This window comes from Bactrocera oleae, chromosome 4 (genome assembly GCF_042242935.1).
Source record: "Bactrocera oleae isolate idBacOlea1 chromosome 4, idBacOlea1, whole genome shotgun sequence".
NCBI classification, from domain to species: Eukaryota; Metazoa; Arthropoda; class Insecta; order Diptera; family Tephritidae; genus Bactrocera; species Bactrocera oleae.
This window is the reverse complement of record NC_091538.1, coordinates 43,277,006-43,293,940: the sequence shown is the minus strand read 5'-3', so window position 1 is coordinate 43,293,940 and position 16,935 is coordinate 43,277,006. Positions and strand designations below refer to the sequence as shown.

General features: G+C 35.7%; 1 protein-coding gene across 1 annotated transcript in view; it reads left to right on the top strand.

The window, feature by feature from the left end:
- The window catches only part of LOC106624490 (probable serine/threonine-protein kinase yakA), an 89,685-nt gene extending 72,897 nt beyond the window's left edge, over window positions 1–16,788 (top strand). The window contains exons 7-8 of the mRNA XM_014244239.3: window positions 2,175–2,562; window positions 11,683–16,788. Of these exons, the coding sequence (XP_014099714.2) occupies window positions 2,175–2,341 (167 nt within the window). The 3' untranslated portion in view covers window positions 2,342–2,562; window positions 11,683–16,788. The remainder of the gene's footprint in view (window positions 1–2,174; window positions 2,563–11,682) is intronic.
- Window positions 16,789–16,935: the final 147 nt, after the last annotated feature.

Here is a 16,935-nt window from a genome sequence, read left to right as displayed (position 1 = left end):
GCGAAGTGTGAAGGACTTGCGGTGGCACAAAGCATTTTCGCTTTTATTAAATATTTTCCCTGTTTTGCTCCTCAACGCTTCCACTTTCATATCCCCTCTGCCTCTGTTCTTACTGCTCTCCTCTAGCTTAGCACTGATTGTTCGAGGCGCAGCGTAATTTATGGTACATTGGCAATTTGTCAGCAGCGAGATTGATTTTTCCATTTTTTATCATTCTTCCAGTTTTATTCGGTTTTGTTTAGTGAAATGCTAATGGATAGCTGTAATATTATACTTAAACGAAGTTAGTTCCAGTTGCGGCAGTGATTAGGAAACTCCTTCGACTAATCTGCTTGGGTCTAGATATTTTTATTTGTTTCGCAATTTCTTAAGTACGCTGGTTAGTTAAAAAGTTGAGGAATTCATCTTTGGCATTTACATCTAAGACAAACTTAATATTCTGAGGGCTTTCGCTGTTATAATACAAAAACGTACGTTTTTACGAACTACTAGGTTGATGATAAATAGCCACAAGTCGCATGAAGCCAAATCGGGCGAATGTGGTTGCGGAACGATACGAGTCGAGTTTAATGCAAAAAAGTCGAGAATAAGCAATGCAGTATGACTTAGTACATCATTGTGATGAAGGAACCAAAAGTTGTTTGCCCATAATTCCAACAACTTCGTTTCCAGAATTCCTCCAAGATCCGTAGCAGGTCACTATAGATGAGATGTTTGAGGTTTGACTCAACCATAAGCGTACCGAGAGGTCTAGTAACCATATCCAGTCGCACATTGTTTAAGACCTCGTCGATAAAACAATTGGTATCCACCGCATCTTGTGGTGTTGCCTTCAGCCTTATCACAATAGCGTGTAGACCAGTGTCCACCAAACTTCCTTTGATGAAGGCAAATCGATGCTCTTAGTAACTGGTCCTATGTAATTCTGCTTTAGATTCATATCTCCATGAGCTCCTCTAACCTCTTCTAAAAAACCCAGGAGAAGCCGATAAGCCTAAAATACTTGTAGATTACATAACACCTTTATCGGTCTTCGTGATTTTATACTCTAGGGATATGTGGAACTCAAAAGCAGTTGGTAACTAGAAGACATATATAATGCACTCTGTAACCGCGCAGGTATGATATCATCTGGTTCCGGGGACTTCAAGGGTTTGAACCAGTTTGACGTAGTCTTAAAACAATGTTCGACCAGAAAACCTGTGAAGGTTGCACAGCCTTTCTACTACCCGACGCCCTCTAAGTACCGAATATCGATACAACTTAACACCAGCTAACGCCTCCTTGCCCTAATAATTTCAAAACTATTCTTGACCGGATACAAGTCCGGATCCGTTTCGATTACGTAGACCTGACTATTGTGGGTATGATCTGTTTTGTTCAAACTAAGCTCTTTCTCGAATGTTAAGTTAAGAACAATATCTAATATTTAAATCAGTTTAACCACTTCATTTCATTGAGGTTATATGAGATACCTAAACAAATTTAACTGGATGAATGGAAATTAGATGTTCGGTTATAAGCCACTTTAGACTGCAAGTATACTTAGAAGCTGTTCATTTCAAATCAGTCGTTCGTTAATCTTTGCTTCGCTGCTGGAGAAGTTCCAAATTAAAAGTAGTTTTTTTAATTTAGGCATTAGCAATATGGAGAAGAGTTAGCGATTACTTGCCTTTTCTCAGCCTCAAATCCTTCCAAGCATCGGTTGCATAGAAAAAATGGCTTTCTAACTGTCACAAGCTTCAGGAAATAGATGTTAATGCACAGCTTTTAGTGTTTCCACTTCATGAGCGCCTACCGTAATGTAATCATATATACCTACTCTAAAAGTACCGCTATAATACCCGATGTACATGTACCACGGTGCACAATACTATTTATATTACCTCCGTGTTTTATGTTCATTTGTATTCGGTTGGCCTGACTGAGTGAGTGTGAATTTTCCGCTCTACTTAACAGATATTCGTTTACTATTTGCACCGAACGTTAAAATGCATAATTACACACACACACACATACACATCGGTGGGGGCACATACACAGAAAATACATTAACACTTGCCGATCAGTCGCCATCAATCCCCGTTGCCAACGAGGCCGAGAATTCAGCATACAAACCCACAACTTCGCTATTCGCTGCGCTCATTTATATTTTCTATTTGTGTACTTTACAGGCACGCTATACAAAATCGGCGATGTACTGCCACAGGATACCGGAAATTGCCTGCAATGTGTGTGCATAGATGGCTCGACGAGCGATGACACGCCGCGCGTCACCTGCAGTCCCCACAACTGTCCGCCTCTGGTGCTGCCAGATTTGTTCGATGCCACAGGATATTAAATGGCGCTACAACAACACACACGGGCCAACTCACTCTGCGGCCGACATCGTATCCAGAATCATGCACCCGCACACACCTACACCAATAAGGCACCAGCGATTCAACAAAAAAGCGTACAACTAAAGCATCACTCCTGATGGCAACAGTAGTAACAGTAATAATGATGCGTTTCGCTCGCAGTTCATCAACTAGAGCCACCGATGTCGCTGAAAGTTGAAAGGTAAATTACTTATAACATCAGACAACGTGATTTATTGACGTTCTATCCACCCTGTGAAGTAACAAGAGGTGAGCGAGGCAGGTATTAGCTTAAAACAACCAGAGAAACTTTCTGCAACCAGTAGTATAAAATATGTATATGCGCAATTTTGCATTATTCAGCAACAAACGCTTAAAATATTAAATATTAATCACGGAAATTTTTATATATATGTATATAAGCACTGCTGGTTAGAAAATATGCAATCTGAACAAAAATAGTAAATGCAAGAATAGGGGAAGGAAGAATTGAAGAAACCGTTGCATAGCGACAAAGCACTTTGAGCCTGCCACAAATTTTTAGAGGTGGCTAATTTCAGTCAATTCGCCTGTTACGTAGAACGTATGAGTACCGAGATGCTTCAACCTGAGTCTTAAGAAAGCTCGTGAGTAGAAATATGTGATTTGGGATCTATTGTACACTCTCCTGTTGAGTTCAGTCTGTTGAGTTAATAGCTGTAATATTTTCTCTCACCGGTTTAATTGCCCGATAGCCTGACTGCGGGGAAATCCAGGAGTATGTGCTCTGGTGTTTCTGCTCTTTTTGTGGAAGTAAAAATACTGTCGACGCAATACAGAATATTTAGAATAGTCGAAAAATGAACCGGTTTTTTCAAAATGTTGTTCTGTTTTTTAATTTTAATAACTCTTTCGAAAACCACGGACTTGTAGTTTTACTTTTATTAACAATTACTATTGGAACATTCTTTTCAAATAATAAACCGAGTACAGAAGCTAGAAGTTTGATAATTACTATCCCCGGATTACCTATGATTTCGACAGATATTTCCAAAGCAGGATAATACGAGTCCTCTGGCAGAACAAGAGGATTACTCTAAATAACGGAACACTTTTAAACTTTCGCGTCTGCTTTTAAACTTTAAATATATCGATTTCAATCAAAAATTTAAACAGGACCAACACAATCCTTTACAGTCGGGAATAGAATCTAAGATTCTACCTGTCAGTCTAACACATTTAATATGGGCGATCTGACTCGCCTTTAATGTTACAGTTGTGGCAATTGCCCGACATAATAAACAAACAAGAAAATTAAAAGAAGATCAAATAAAAAAATAAGTAAAGCAAAATCGAATAGATATCTAATAAATTAAAGTTTTAATAAAATATTAATAATAATAAATACAATTAAAAACGAACGCAAAAATAATAACATTTTTTTCTTTAGCAAAGTTCAAAACCAAGACAGTTTTAAAAAACAATATCGCGTGCAGTTTTAGGTGCTGACTCGGCACCAAAATTGGAATATTTAACCTTTAAGATAATGCACAAAACTTAAGAACACTTATATAATACTTAGCTTGCATTTCAAAATCAAATCACTAAATATTCAATTAAATCACTTAATAAATATATATTAAAATGATTAACCTTGAAGATTTTCGTAAAATAAAAACACAAAAATTCTCAGCCAAAAAATTACAGCTTGAAGTGTTGCCACCTATTGATCTGGTCACAGAAGCGACACAAATCCGTGAAGCAGTGCCCTAATCTATGCAGATGACACCGCAGGCTACAGTTACCTGTATAAATTTCCTCAAGCTGTCTAAATTTGTTCCTGGGAAGGGTGATAAGTTCCTGGAACTGCTTTGTATCGAACTCTTCCAGAAAAATCCTCGCCTGTTTAAGTTTAGGCACTTGTTGGCATTGGCATGTTCTATAAGCCTTTTCCTCTTTCCGTAGCTGTTTTTGTTTTCAACGAACGAGAAGGACAATTCCTTCCCCGCAATAGCTTTTTCCTAGAATAATTTCTGCACATCTGTTAATCAGCTGTTTCTCTGCAGTAATGAGTCAAACTTTTGATGGACCTACTAACACCATGAAAACTATAATGTTCGCAAAAGTTGCCCGGGTATCATGCCATCAGGTCCCGCGGACTTGGATGGTTTCAGCTAATTTAACATCCAAAGCTCTAGAAAGGTGAAACTCTCAAAGGGGCACTTCTTGAGTGTCAAATCGTGTTCTTAAACTTTTTAAAAGAGAAGAAGTGGTCCTTAAAACTCTCTTTTCTGCGATGAAGGGTGCAACATCCCTACAGCCTAGGGAGAAGTCGAGGAATTTCTGCCTGTCCGTAAATTACAATATGTTACAAATAAAAATATAGTCGCGACAAATAAAAACCAAAATTCACTTGCCAATAGCACTTATGTCCGAGTTCCTCTAGACAGAGTGCCTCGAGCTCGCATCGAAGCAATTCGTCAGCAGAGCTGGACGAGACTAGCAGGAGTTCTATTCGAGTGTTTAAAAATAAATGAGCGCCTGTATCAGGTTATTAAAAGCGAATGTATACAACTGTAACCTCTTTTAACATATTCTCCTCGGGCGCCACCTGTCGTAAAAGCTAACTAAGTTTCCATAGACTTGATAATACGTATTTCGATTATGAAGTAAGTCAACAAGTCGCCCGTTTACAATAACTTAAATCAATTTTTATATGTTTCAGACGGATAGCGGACTTAAACTTCATACGGACCCTTGGAATTTTTGGAAAGCTTTCCTAAAAATTTCTATAATATCAATTTAGTTCACCCATATATAAAATCTAGTCACTTCAATCATCATTATGAATAACAAATCTACTGCTACATATAGAACTAATTTTCATCGAATACACAATCATTTTTGTAATGAAGCGAGCATGCCATTATATTCCACATCACTGTAAGCGACTGGCATAGTTGACGCTTGGGATGCGTATCCGTTATGCAACTGCATCCATACAACTGGAGAGCGGAGCTTCACTGCACACTGCTAATTCCTTTCTATATGCAGCAGCGTACATTTATATGCGATATTTATTTATAACGGCTCTCCTACTTTCTGTTTTTATTTTCTTTTTCCGCTTTCTAGTTGCATTCGGTGGTACGTTGTGTGATTTTATGCTTTCACGCTTTGTTGATTTCGAAAATTACCGACTCGACGCTAACTAACTGCACTGTGACTGCCGCCAATCGCACAACTAACGTATGTGTGGATGTGTGCCGTAGCTCGTGTGTAGGAGTATGTGCGTTTAATAATCTTATGTGATTTCATATTGCATTTGATAACCATAAATTGTGTGCACGGCATAATTAAGGCCAGATGTGAGGCCACAAAATAGATGAGTTTCTAAATCACATATCGTCGTGCGCTCTCGGCAGCAAACAGTTGAATAATTTAGCAAAACATATTATATATTGCGCAGTACGAATAAAAATAATCTAAAAGTGGGAAAAGTTATTAATGATGGCGAAACATAGTTTGAGCTTTAAACCGTCCACAAATGCTCGAAATACATATTAAATAAGATGACTGCTTATTCTATCAAGAACACAATGTTCACAGTTGAGGAAGTTTGCAATTGAGCCGATATTTATAATTCACCAAATGTTGAAAAAATTGCAAGAGAAACTTAGGTCCACTTGTAAACTTAAAAACCCCTACCTCTTACGCGAAGAGAGCAAGTGAATGTGTCAAATAGAGTCAGCCAGTATACTAGGTCTTAACTTAAAGATCACTATTGAGAATCAGAAAATGAACATAAAGCAAGGATCACGAGACATCCCATTTGGGTAGCTGTGATAAGCTGGTCCTTGGTGAGGCCAAATGCTCCTAGATAAGGATCAAAACAACATCATATACATCATATATATCTAGAATTTATACGTATATTAGCCGCCACAAGAAGTTTGTGACAGGCTCCAGCCACTTTGTCAGTATGCGACGTTCTTTTTGATCCATACTTAGCGGTTCTACGCATCACAAAGGACCGACGATCTTAGCTGTACGTGGGATCTTTCGTGACTTCACGATAATCAATCCGATTATTTAACCTAACTACATTACTGAAAGAATATTTTTTGTGAGAAATATGAAAGATATGGTATATAAGTAAAGTTTTTAAGAAAAGTAACATCCTCTCAATAGGTCCCGCTGAAGACAAGATAGAGTATGAGATCAGGAAGTTAATGAATTGTAGAATTTTATAGTTCGGAACATCACCAATATGCTTCCAAAATTTCCGTTTCTTAACTACCTACCAAAAGTCAAAGAACTACCAAGCAAACAGTTTTTTATTTTTACCAAAATCTGTCAGCTGATTTGATTTCTATACTATAAAATTAAGGAATCATAAAAAATGTAATATTGTAACATATGGGAATTAGGCGTGGTTGTATTCCGATACTGCCAATTTTCACAACGTGATATAAGGACGTCGAAATTAGTTGATTAATTAAATTTGGTTTAAATTGATCAGACTGTACGTAAGATATACGAAATGTGTTAAAAAAAACGGGAATTTTCGGTTTGTGAATAAAATATTTATTAATTTGCTTGCATTAATGTTGTCGCCTTCAAAATAGTCCCGATTCCATTTTATTAACTTCTGCCAGCGCTTCTTTCAATTGTCGAAACATTTCTCAAACTCAACTTTTGGAATAGCCTTTAGCTCTTTCAGCGATGCGTTTAATGCCATTTATGTTTGTAAAAAGATAGCGCTTTAAGGTTCTTCTTATTTTTAGTATAGGAAAAAGTCACACGGAGCAATTTCTGGCGAATATAGAGGCTAAGGCATAGTTGCAGTATTGTTTTTAGCTAAGTATTTACGAACAAGCAACGAAGTGTGAGCTCTAAACAAACTAAAATCGCCAAGCTCGTAAAAACATGTCTAACCTTATCGGCTACTACAGACAAAGTAAGCAATGGATTCAGCTGAAATTGCTTGTCAAATTTTGATAACGGCTCCTATGAAGTCCTTCCGTTCCATCTCGGGTGTAAAATATAACGTCTCTGATGTATTCGTTTAGTAGTGTGTAACACAACCATTATGGAAGGGAGTTAGAAAGTTTGGTCGATTTAGATTTAGTGGTTTGTGAGACATATATTTTAAACCATAAATGTCTATCCATATATTTCCACTTAATGGCATTTTGTGGGCGTGGCAATGGTCCTATTCCGGCCATCTGCAATCCCAACAGTCGTAAGAAGCTAAGGAGAACGTTAATCAAGATATCTTAATTACACCGACGGACAGACAGTCACCCGGTATTCAATTCATCTCGTCATCTATATAATTTATACATGTATGTTTCTTGATTTATTTATATCAAAATGATCAGGATGATGAAACAAATTGCTTCGGGATACATCTTCATGCGAGCGATAACTTGAGTAAAAAATCTTGAGAGAATTCGACATTCTGAGGAGGTTAGGAGTGCATTAGGTGTGAGGAGCAGAATCCATAGTTTGAATATCTTTGAAAAGTGATTTGAGCTTCACCCGGCGAACTTGCTCCGAAGAAAACGCAGACAGTCCTATCGGTCGGAGAGTGATGGTAATTTTTTACCAAGCACAAGGTGTGATCTACATCGATTTCCGAGAAGGAAAAATTAATTACAAAAAAATCGAATTACAGAACAAGAAAAGCGTTAACTTCGGTTGCACCGAAGCTATGATACCCTTCACAAATCAAAAAAGTTTTCGTATATAAACTTCATTTTGAATAGTCAGTTTGTATGGCAGATCAACTATATGCCATGATTCATATGACTAGTGTGATCCGATCTAAAAAATTAGTTCCGAGATTAAATTCTTGATAAATAAAAAGAAGTAATCCATAATAGGACATAATTTTGAGTTCAGTTTGCATGGCAGCTGTATGCGATAGTGGTCAGATGTCAGCGGTTCCAGCAAACGAGCAGCTCGTTTGAAAAAAAGGGCGTTTGCAAAGCTTCAGATCGATTTTGAATTGAAAATTTGGGTGTTTATACCCTAAACAGGGTATATTAAGTTTGCCACGAAGTTTGTAACACTCAGAAAGAAACGTCGGAGACCCTATAAAATATATACATAAACTTTTTACACCTGTTATTTTTTCAGTAAGAAGCTGCTCATTTGTCGGAACGGCCGATATCAGACCACTATAGCATATAGCTGCTATACAAACTGAACAATCGGAAGAAAGTCCTTGTATGGGATACTTTTTTTTTGACGTAATTTCTTCTCGAAATTTCGCACAAGTTATTTTCTAAGGCAAAAACGTATTGTCCGTAAAAAACTTTTTTATTTGACGGGGCATCTTCACGAAATTAGATCCGAATCAAGTAATTTTAAGGAAAATTTGTATCTGTGAAGAGTATTATAGCATTTGGTGCAATCGAAGTTTTTCTTGTTTCTAAAAAATTTCGTGAAAGATTTTTTTTTTACTAGATAAAACTAAAAAACACAAAAACTTTAATATTTGCATTTTTCACATACATTTTTTTAAAGAAGTTATGTGAAAAAGGTGGCTATACAAAAGTTGTAGACATTTTCATTACCTATATAACTTGTTTATATAAGACACATGAAATCGAGTTCAACAATTGTTAGCCCTTAGAAGAACAACCAAGTACCTCACCTTTCTCTTCCCGACTTCAGATCACCCATAAATTATGTTTGCTCTTGTAACATGCTCTTACAGAGTATAATAGTTTTTTCACCTACCGGTTGCTTGTATCACCTAAAACTAATCGAGATAGATATAGAGTTATGTTTGGTATATAAATATAAACGATCACGATGACGAGACGAGTTGAAATCCAGGTAACTGTCTTTCTGTCCGCCTGTCCGTGTAAGCTGTAGCTTGAGTAAAAATTAAGATATGAAACTTGGTACACATGTTTCTTGGTAGAGAAGTAAGGACGAGTTCGTAGATTGGCGTAATCGGACAACTGCCACGCCAACAAAACGCCATTAGTCCAAAACGTTTATCACCCTAACAACAAAGGACAGAATTTTTTCAACCATTCTTACGATAGGAAGAAAATATGTGAAATCGGATGATAACCCCGACCACTCCTCATATAACGGTTTTGTTTAAAACTACCATTAAAAAGTAAATCGCGATAAATCAATAACTAAATGCGTCAGAGTCAAAAAGGCTTTAAAAAAACCGATGTCAAAACTGTACGATGGGCGTGGCACCGGCCTTTTTTAGGTAAAATCACATATCTTGGGATCTGTGTGAAAACTTGAACTAGCCCCCATATAACTAATATCAGACATTTCGAACAACCAGCTGGCTTTACTCCATATTGATGATAGTAATGTGAGGTACCTTAATAAAAGCCTGGGAGCATGGCATGTTGATAGTATGTGGCATTGGCAAAAATTAAAAAAATCGGGTCGGGTAGGTCTGAGAATCGGCCAACATCTATTCTTAGTCCGCAAAATTTTAGTTAATTTATACAAATCTATCGACGCCAAGGAAACTGTGAATTATCCAATTAACGTTTCGAATTCATTGGATATCTTGGGCTTGAGTTGGATCTCCGGTTATTTTGCTTCATAATTTGAGACCACAACGGATTTGCAATTGCACAAGATTAGTAATTAAAAAAATAATTAAAAAAAAATTTTCATTACATGTTCTCAGTTTCCAATTAAATTCGCATTCGCAATGACGATCAATAAGTCACAAGGCCAAACGTTGTCTGCTTGTGGCTTAGATTTGGGTGTACCATGTTTTTCAAACGGACAACTTTATTTAGCATAATCTCGTGTTCCTAAAGACTGATCAAAAATATTATACACTCCATTGTGTTGTAAGATGAATCTTTGTTTATTTTAGTTGACATAATTATTAGTAGAAATATGAGCTATTTTCGATTTTTAGTGTTTTTAAAAACAATTCCTAAAAATAACGTGTATGGCAAAACAATGTTTGCCTGGTCATCTAGTGCTGCTTGAAAATATGTTTTCAAGTTTACCTGAGCAGTGTCCAAATTAATGCAATCAACCCTCCCATTTCTCTAGCCGCTATATACGCTATATATGATTTGTTCTCAGTTTGGTTTGGCAATTCATCATGAATAGATGCGCGCCTGAACAACGCTTGCAAATAGTGTAATTTTATTTCGAAAATAATGATTCTGTGCTGAATACGTATCGCGCACTACGTTCATTTTAGCGTATGATGCGATGAAGCGCACTTCTGGTTGAATGGCTACGACAACAAACATAGAAAAACTGACTGTTTGGTGCGCTTTATGGGCTGGTGCAACCATTGGTCCCTACTTCTTCAAAAATGATGGCCAGAACGTTACAGTCAATGGTGATTGGTATAGAGCCACGATTCCTAACTTTTTCATTCCTGAATTGAAAAACCATGATGTCCAGGAGCTGTGGTTCCAACAAGACGGCGCAACATGTCACAGAGCTCGGGCCACAATCGATTTATTGAAAGACACGTTTCGTAACCGCCTAAAATCTTGACGTTCTGCCATGGTATTTCTTCTTTTCTTGAACTTTTTCCCACTTTTCTCGTATGTACTTTTAGATTATGGTAATTTAAGCTCATATTCCCTCTCTATTAATTTGCTATACCTCCTATTTTATAACCATTCTCTCCAAGATCTTGTGATTTAACACCGCTAGACTACTTTCTGTGGTGTTATATAAAGTCATTGGTCTATGCGCATAAGCCACAAACGCTTAACCATTTGGAAGACAACACTGGCCAGGTTGTTGCCGATATACGGCCACAAATGTTGGAAAAAGTCATCGAAAATTGAACGTCCAGATTGGACTACATCCGAGCCACGGCTGGTCATATGCCAGAAATCATATTTAAGATATAATGCCACAAGATTATCTTTCGGATAAATAAAATTCATCTCAATCGAATAATCCATCGTTGTTTTATTGCACTTAAAGTTCTATACCTCTAAAAAAAACAATATTTACATATAATTTGAATATGTTTTTAATGTAATTGCTGGCGTGAACTAAAATATAGCAGTAAAACAGGGTCTAAGTTTATGGCCTTCAATATAACTCAATAAGATACCAAATTTAATTGTAATTTATTCACGATTTCTACGAATAGTGAACGCTAAATTCTTTCGCAACGTTTTTTAATGTTGAGTTTGGCCAACATCTGAAGGAATTTCCCGGACTTTGATTTTTGCAAGTTTGTAGGCTATAAGAGTTTCCAATGGATTTCAACCTATTATGAATTTCTTATTTTATTTATATATGTACACATGCTTGATGTTAACAATTCTCAAACGCAAATTCTATTTACTTCTGATTTTTCTAGCTAATGGATCGCCAACATTCGGTCGATGTAAAATGCAACGCCTAGGCATATCCTGCAACAAATCAAACTTCCAAAGAAACAACTACGTCAAACGTACACAGATATCTACATAAACCGTTGCACGCACATATTAATAAACTTAGTAAAATATAAAATGCATAGACCACAGTCCTTCCATATATACATATAAACCTGCACACTAACACATTTAGAGAAGAGCTGAAAAATATGAAATAAATTAAACCCACAAATTTAGTACTAAGCCGAAAGCTAGAAACTCACAACTACCAAATATGAAGAAAAAAATTCCAAAAACTGTATGATAAAATTTAAAACCAAATATTTATTTTTTGAGTTTTAGGCTTGCATAAAATATCATTTGGCGCCGCTTTATGGCAGAACGGTAAAACGTAAAGCATAATGAGGCTACCGACTACAGATATCTTTGCAGATAAGTGTTAGTATATCAACTAAGATAGATATATAGGATAAATGTATACATACTTAACGATATTGAAATATAAAGCAAAATTTACTGATAATTTATATTTGAGGCAGTATTGAATTGATAATTAATTACTGCTAAGACGATAATTAAATACTGCAAACTGGTGAGATAAGTTGGATATTACAAAAAAAAAATCATATGAAAGTATATATTTGCATATATTTAAGTATATATGTATATAATAATTGAAACTGAGTACAGACAAATAATTTAATTTCATGAAAAATATCGTGAAATAAACTAGACTTATAACCGTAATTCATAGCAAACAACAAACACATAGAACAAATTATAAACAAATTACAAAACAAATGATTTATTGCTTTATTTAAAATGTTTAAATTATTAAGCGGAAATGCAGCCAATTCGTTATGTAACAAATGCTGAAATTGCGAATTTATAACTGGCAATACACACGCGCAAAGAGTTGATACAAACAGACCAAAGTGCATGTGAAATAATTTATTAAAAAATGTGCATAAATGCTCTTTTCCATTTGCACACAAGCATTTGCACAAATATAACTGTGAGTGCGAGCATATTTGCATATTTAAATACATATGTTCATATGTACGCTGCAAAGTATACATTCGCTTATGGCAGCGCAAAAAAGTTGCGTATACGCCACGGCGCAAATGCGGCGACTCACTGTTAATCACTTCAACAACTTAATTAAAAGTAATCAAACTATAAACTATTTTTACAACAACAATAGAGTGCAAATTATCACAATTTATTTTCTTCGCATTTTGGAACACTGATTTATTGGCTTTTAATTATGAAATGTGTTGTTTTAATACTTTTTTCAATGCATATAATTATTTTGTTTGCATTTGTTGCTGAAAGCACAAAGCTTTTCCACAAAAACTGATTTGAAGGTGACGCCGAAAAGCATGCTAAGCTCGGCAATCCCTAACAGCCAGTTGAAAAGCCAGCAAAAACTATTTTAATTGTATTTTCATCAATTTTGAAATTTGTTGCTATACTTGGCATTTTAATTATTTGCTTAATTTAAAAAGATTATAATAAAATTATTTAAAAGAACGCCAATGCGGCATACTCGTATATCACTTTATTAATTCTATATTTATAATTAATTGGTTTTGGTAATGCAATCTAAAATATTTTATTTATTTTAGGCGTTAATTAATTATTTTTGTCTCTATACGGTTTGATTTCTCGTAATTGGTATGGATATCGTAATATAGGTATAAATATTTCTGCCAAAATTATTAAGAATTTATTTATTAGATATTTCATTTTAATAACTGGTTTCCAATTTTTGGATCTTTATCACTGTTCGTGACATATTTCATGTGCGGCAATTATGATCGGGTGGTCGGGAAGTTGATTAAATGTGTTACCACTTAATCCTGCACACTTTTCTATTAAAACTAACCAAATTTTAAAGTCTATTCAAATAATTTAAAGAACGCGTTATTAATAATTTTCATATCTTCACATTCAGAGAATATTACTTCCATATGTTCGAGTATTTTAAGGTAAAAACAAAGGCATGTGGTTTTCAAGAAAAAATAAAAGGAATATAATTTTATGTTATGGCCAAGCATTTAACTTTCTTATCTTGGTAAGTGATGACTGCGGCTGGCTCCAATAAGTTCCACCGACAGGCCAATTTTCAATCACTTCTTTCTGCAATTGAAGCCGTATTTTAACAATAACGCACCGAACATTATCTTCCAAGGCGTCAATCGAGACGGACTTATCTGCTTAGAGAAAAAATACACTCACTAAATATGTCCTTAAATAAATTGAGGGTTTTGTTGGTTGTATGTCACGAGAAAGTCATGAATCATGGTCCTATATCGTTTCCTATTGCCAGCTTCATTTTTGAAGAAATATGGACAAATGATTCCTCTGCTCATAGATCACACCAAGCAGGAACGGTGTCTCAACAATGACTTCTGGATTATCATTACTTCAAATGCGAAAATTTTGTTTATTAACGTACCCATTCAAGCAAAAGTGAGCAGAACAAAATTTTCTTGTGAAAATCGGGATTGATGGCCATCTCGTTTTGAGCTCATTGACTGAACTTGCGACGCGCTAGGCGGTTCAATTCTTGCACAAGTTGGTTTTGGTAAGCCCGCAAAAAAAGACTCTTCCACGAAATCTTCCATAAAGTGGTTGGGCACAGCTCCAATCGTTGTGCGCGAATGCAAATGAGCTCGTTCGGGTCTTCCTTGATACTCTGCTCCACAGCAGCAACAGCGTCTTCCGTGCGCACTGTATGATTTCTCTAAAGATGCTCATGATTCACTAGAGCAAACGTGGTGCGAAACCGACCCGTGGTTACTCTAATTAACAAATACTCCATAAAACATCGATTCTCAAACATAGCTTACATTTAAAATATATTATATTCTTTACTTACTGGGCTATGATCGATATTTTATTTTTCAAAGCTGTACAATTTTTTTTTTTTTTTTGTGGAATAATGTCAGAATATAATTCTTAATTACTAAGCTGCTTTTCCTTTTATTATTGTTTTTGAGTAGATCTTTTCGAAGCAACTTCAGAAAAACTAATAAGAAGGCCGAAATTTCAGTACTTGGTCCAACCAAATATGAAGCCGCAGCACATGAACAATATCCAGTAAGACCCTTTACGATTACGGCAAGATAAACTTTCGGAGGACCTATTATGATTCACTCTTGGCCAGCAGGATCTCGTAGTCGCAGAATTTCTGATTGTTGACCAGCGCTTGCCGAGCTCAATCGGTTGAAATTGCCCACCGGCGATTCCACCATGACCGAGCCTCCATACAAGTCTAACAGTACATCTACCGCTACCTTGATGGTAGTCATTTTCATTCCACCCATCCATGAAAAAGCTCACTGCATCTCTTCTTCAACGGATTCGCCCCGCTCACAAATCCTTCGTAGGTATGTGAACAGAGAAAGAATCACCAGGAGAAAGTTTCGCGATGCACTAATCTTGATTGTAAGGATTGTAATGGAAGTAGTCCCTACCCTGGATCCCTCATATACCAAGCTTCCCTAAGTTTACAGTCTTCACCCCAAAGTTCTTTCCTGCTTAGCTAATTTTTTTTTCTGAGCGCCCTTCAGTTAACGTCCCCGTAAAATATTATTAGTTTGCCTACGGTTTCATCGAGCCTGAACCACCCAAACTCGGTGATTGTGTATCTCCTTAATTAAGATCCTCATTTCAGCTATGGTAATATCTTTTTACGTAAAGCGTTCAGAGTCCTCAAGGTTTGGGGTAAGCTTTTAACTCGTTAATACATCAAATCATTTATTCCAACATAGAAGTCCGCTCATGACCCCGCTCATTAGGATCAGTCGCTATCTACTTTATACTACAGTGAACTCTCAAATTTCCATTTGCCATTCTTTTACCCACAGCTCAGTTCTTCAAATGAGTTAGTTATCGCATGTTCTCCGGTACCACTTGCAACCATAGCACTAGGAGGGAAGTCTACTACAGGAGAATTCAGAACTTAATAAGAGCTTTGTTACAAATCGGACCAATATCCCCCAGCCGTTGGGCACCAATCAATTGTAAATGGAATAAGCTCCTGTTGCGTTTCCCTTTACACAGACACGCACACTCACAACCCCACCCACACACAATCCATAGGGCTGTTTGTAATGCTGCATCTCCTCAACTCATAAACCCTGTGAAAAGACATGTTAATCAAAATTAAATAAATAAACAATTTGCGCTGGCAATAAATGCGCAACGAACGGTTATATGCAATAAAAACATTTGAAATGAAGACCGCATTTGATGGCTGAAAAAATTGCAACCAAAACGATGAAAGCTCGCGCAAAAAATGATAACATAAAAAAGCACAAATATTTAATTACAAAGTTTCCATTCATTTACAACAACAAAAACACAAAAATTTATTATTTTTAATGAACTGCTGTAATAACTGTAATATTCATTGACACGCCAGGCATTTTTAGTACTTTTCAAAAGAGCGAGAGAGGGAGAGAAAAAAAATTAATAAGTTTACACAGATGACGAGCAAAAAAGCTGCAAAACCAACAAATAAACACAAAAACGTATAACTGGAAAAAATAGAACATAAATATTAAAAAATAGCGATTAAACTAATAGACTTGCATTTATCGGCATTGTATCTTGACTTAATAATAACTGTATATGAATATCATAGAGAGGCATACAAGTAAGTTTCCGTAATGTAAATGTAGTTTTGCATATAAACAATAATTGTAATTGTAATTGTAACTGTATATTATTACTTCAAAGTAGGCAAAAGTGAAAATTATACGAAATTTAAACTAGGAAATGTGTAAACTTCCAATACATCCATACATACATATATATGAACCAGTTGGTACTATGTATGAGTGCATGAAATTGAATTATTTAAATGCATGCAACTTCTTGCATTACATAAATACATATAATGAGATATAATTAAGATTATTTACTCTGTATTTATAGGCGACAAAGTATTGAAGAGAAGTAGTGAAAACTTTTACGTTGAAAACAATTCAAATATATTTAATTATGTAACACATAAACAATAAGAAATGACATCATTATTGCATGTAATGAATCCGAATAAATTACGATTTGAAGAATATTTGAATGGTTTTTTGTAATTTGCCTATGTTGGTGAGAACCTTTTACAAAGTTTAGTTGAAATAATAGATTAACAATCAGAGGATTTTAGTCAATACCAAAATACGATTGTCTGATGTTTGGAATTAGGCAAACCTTCAATTCAA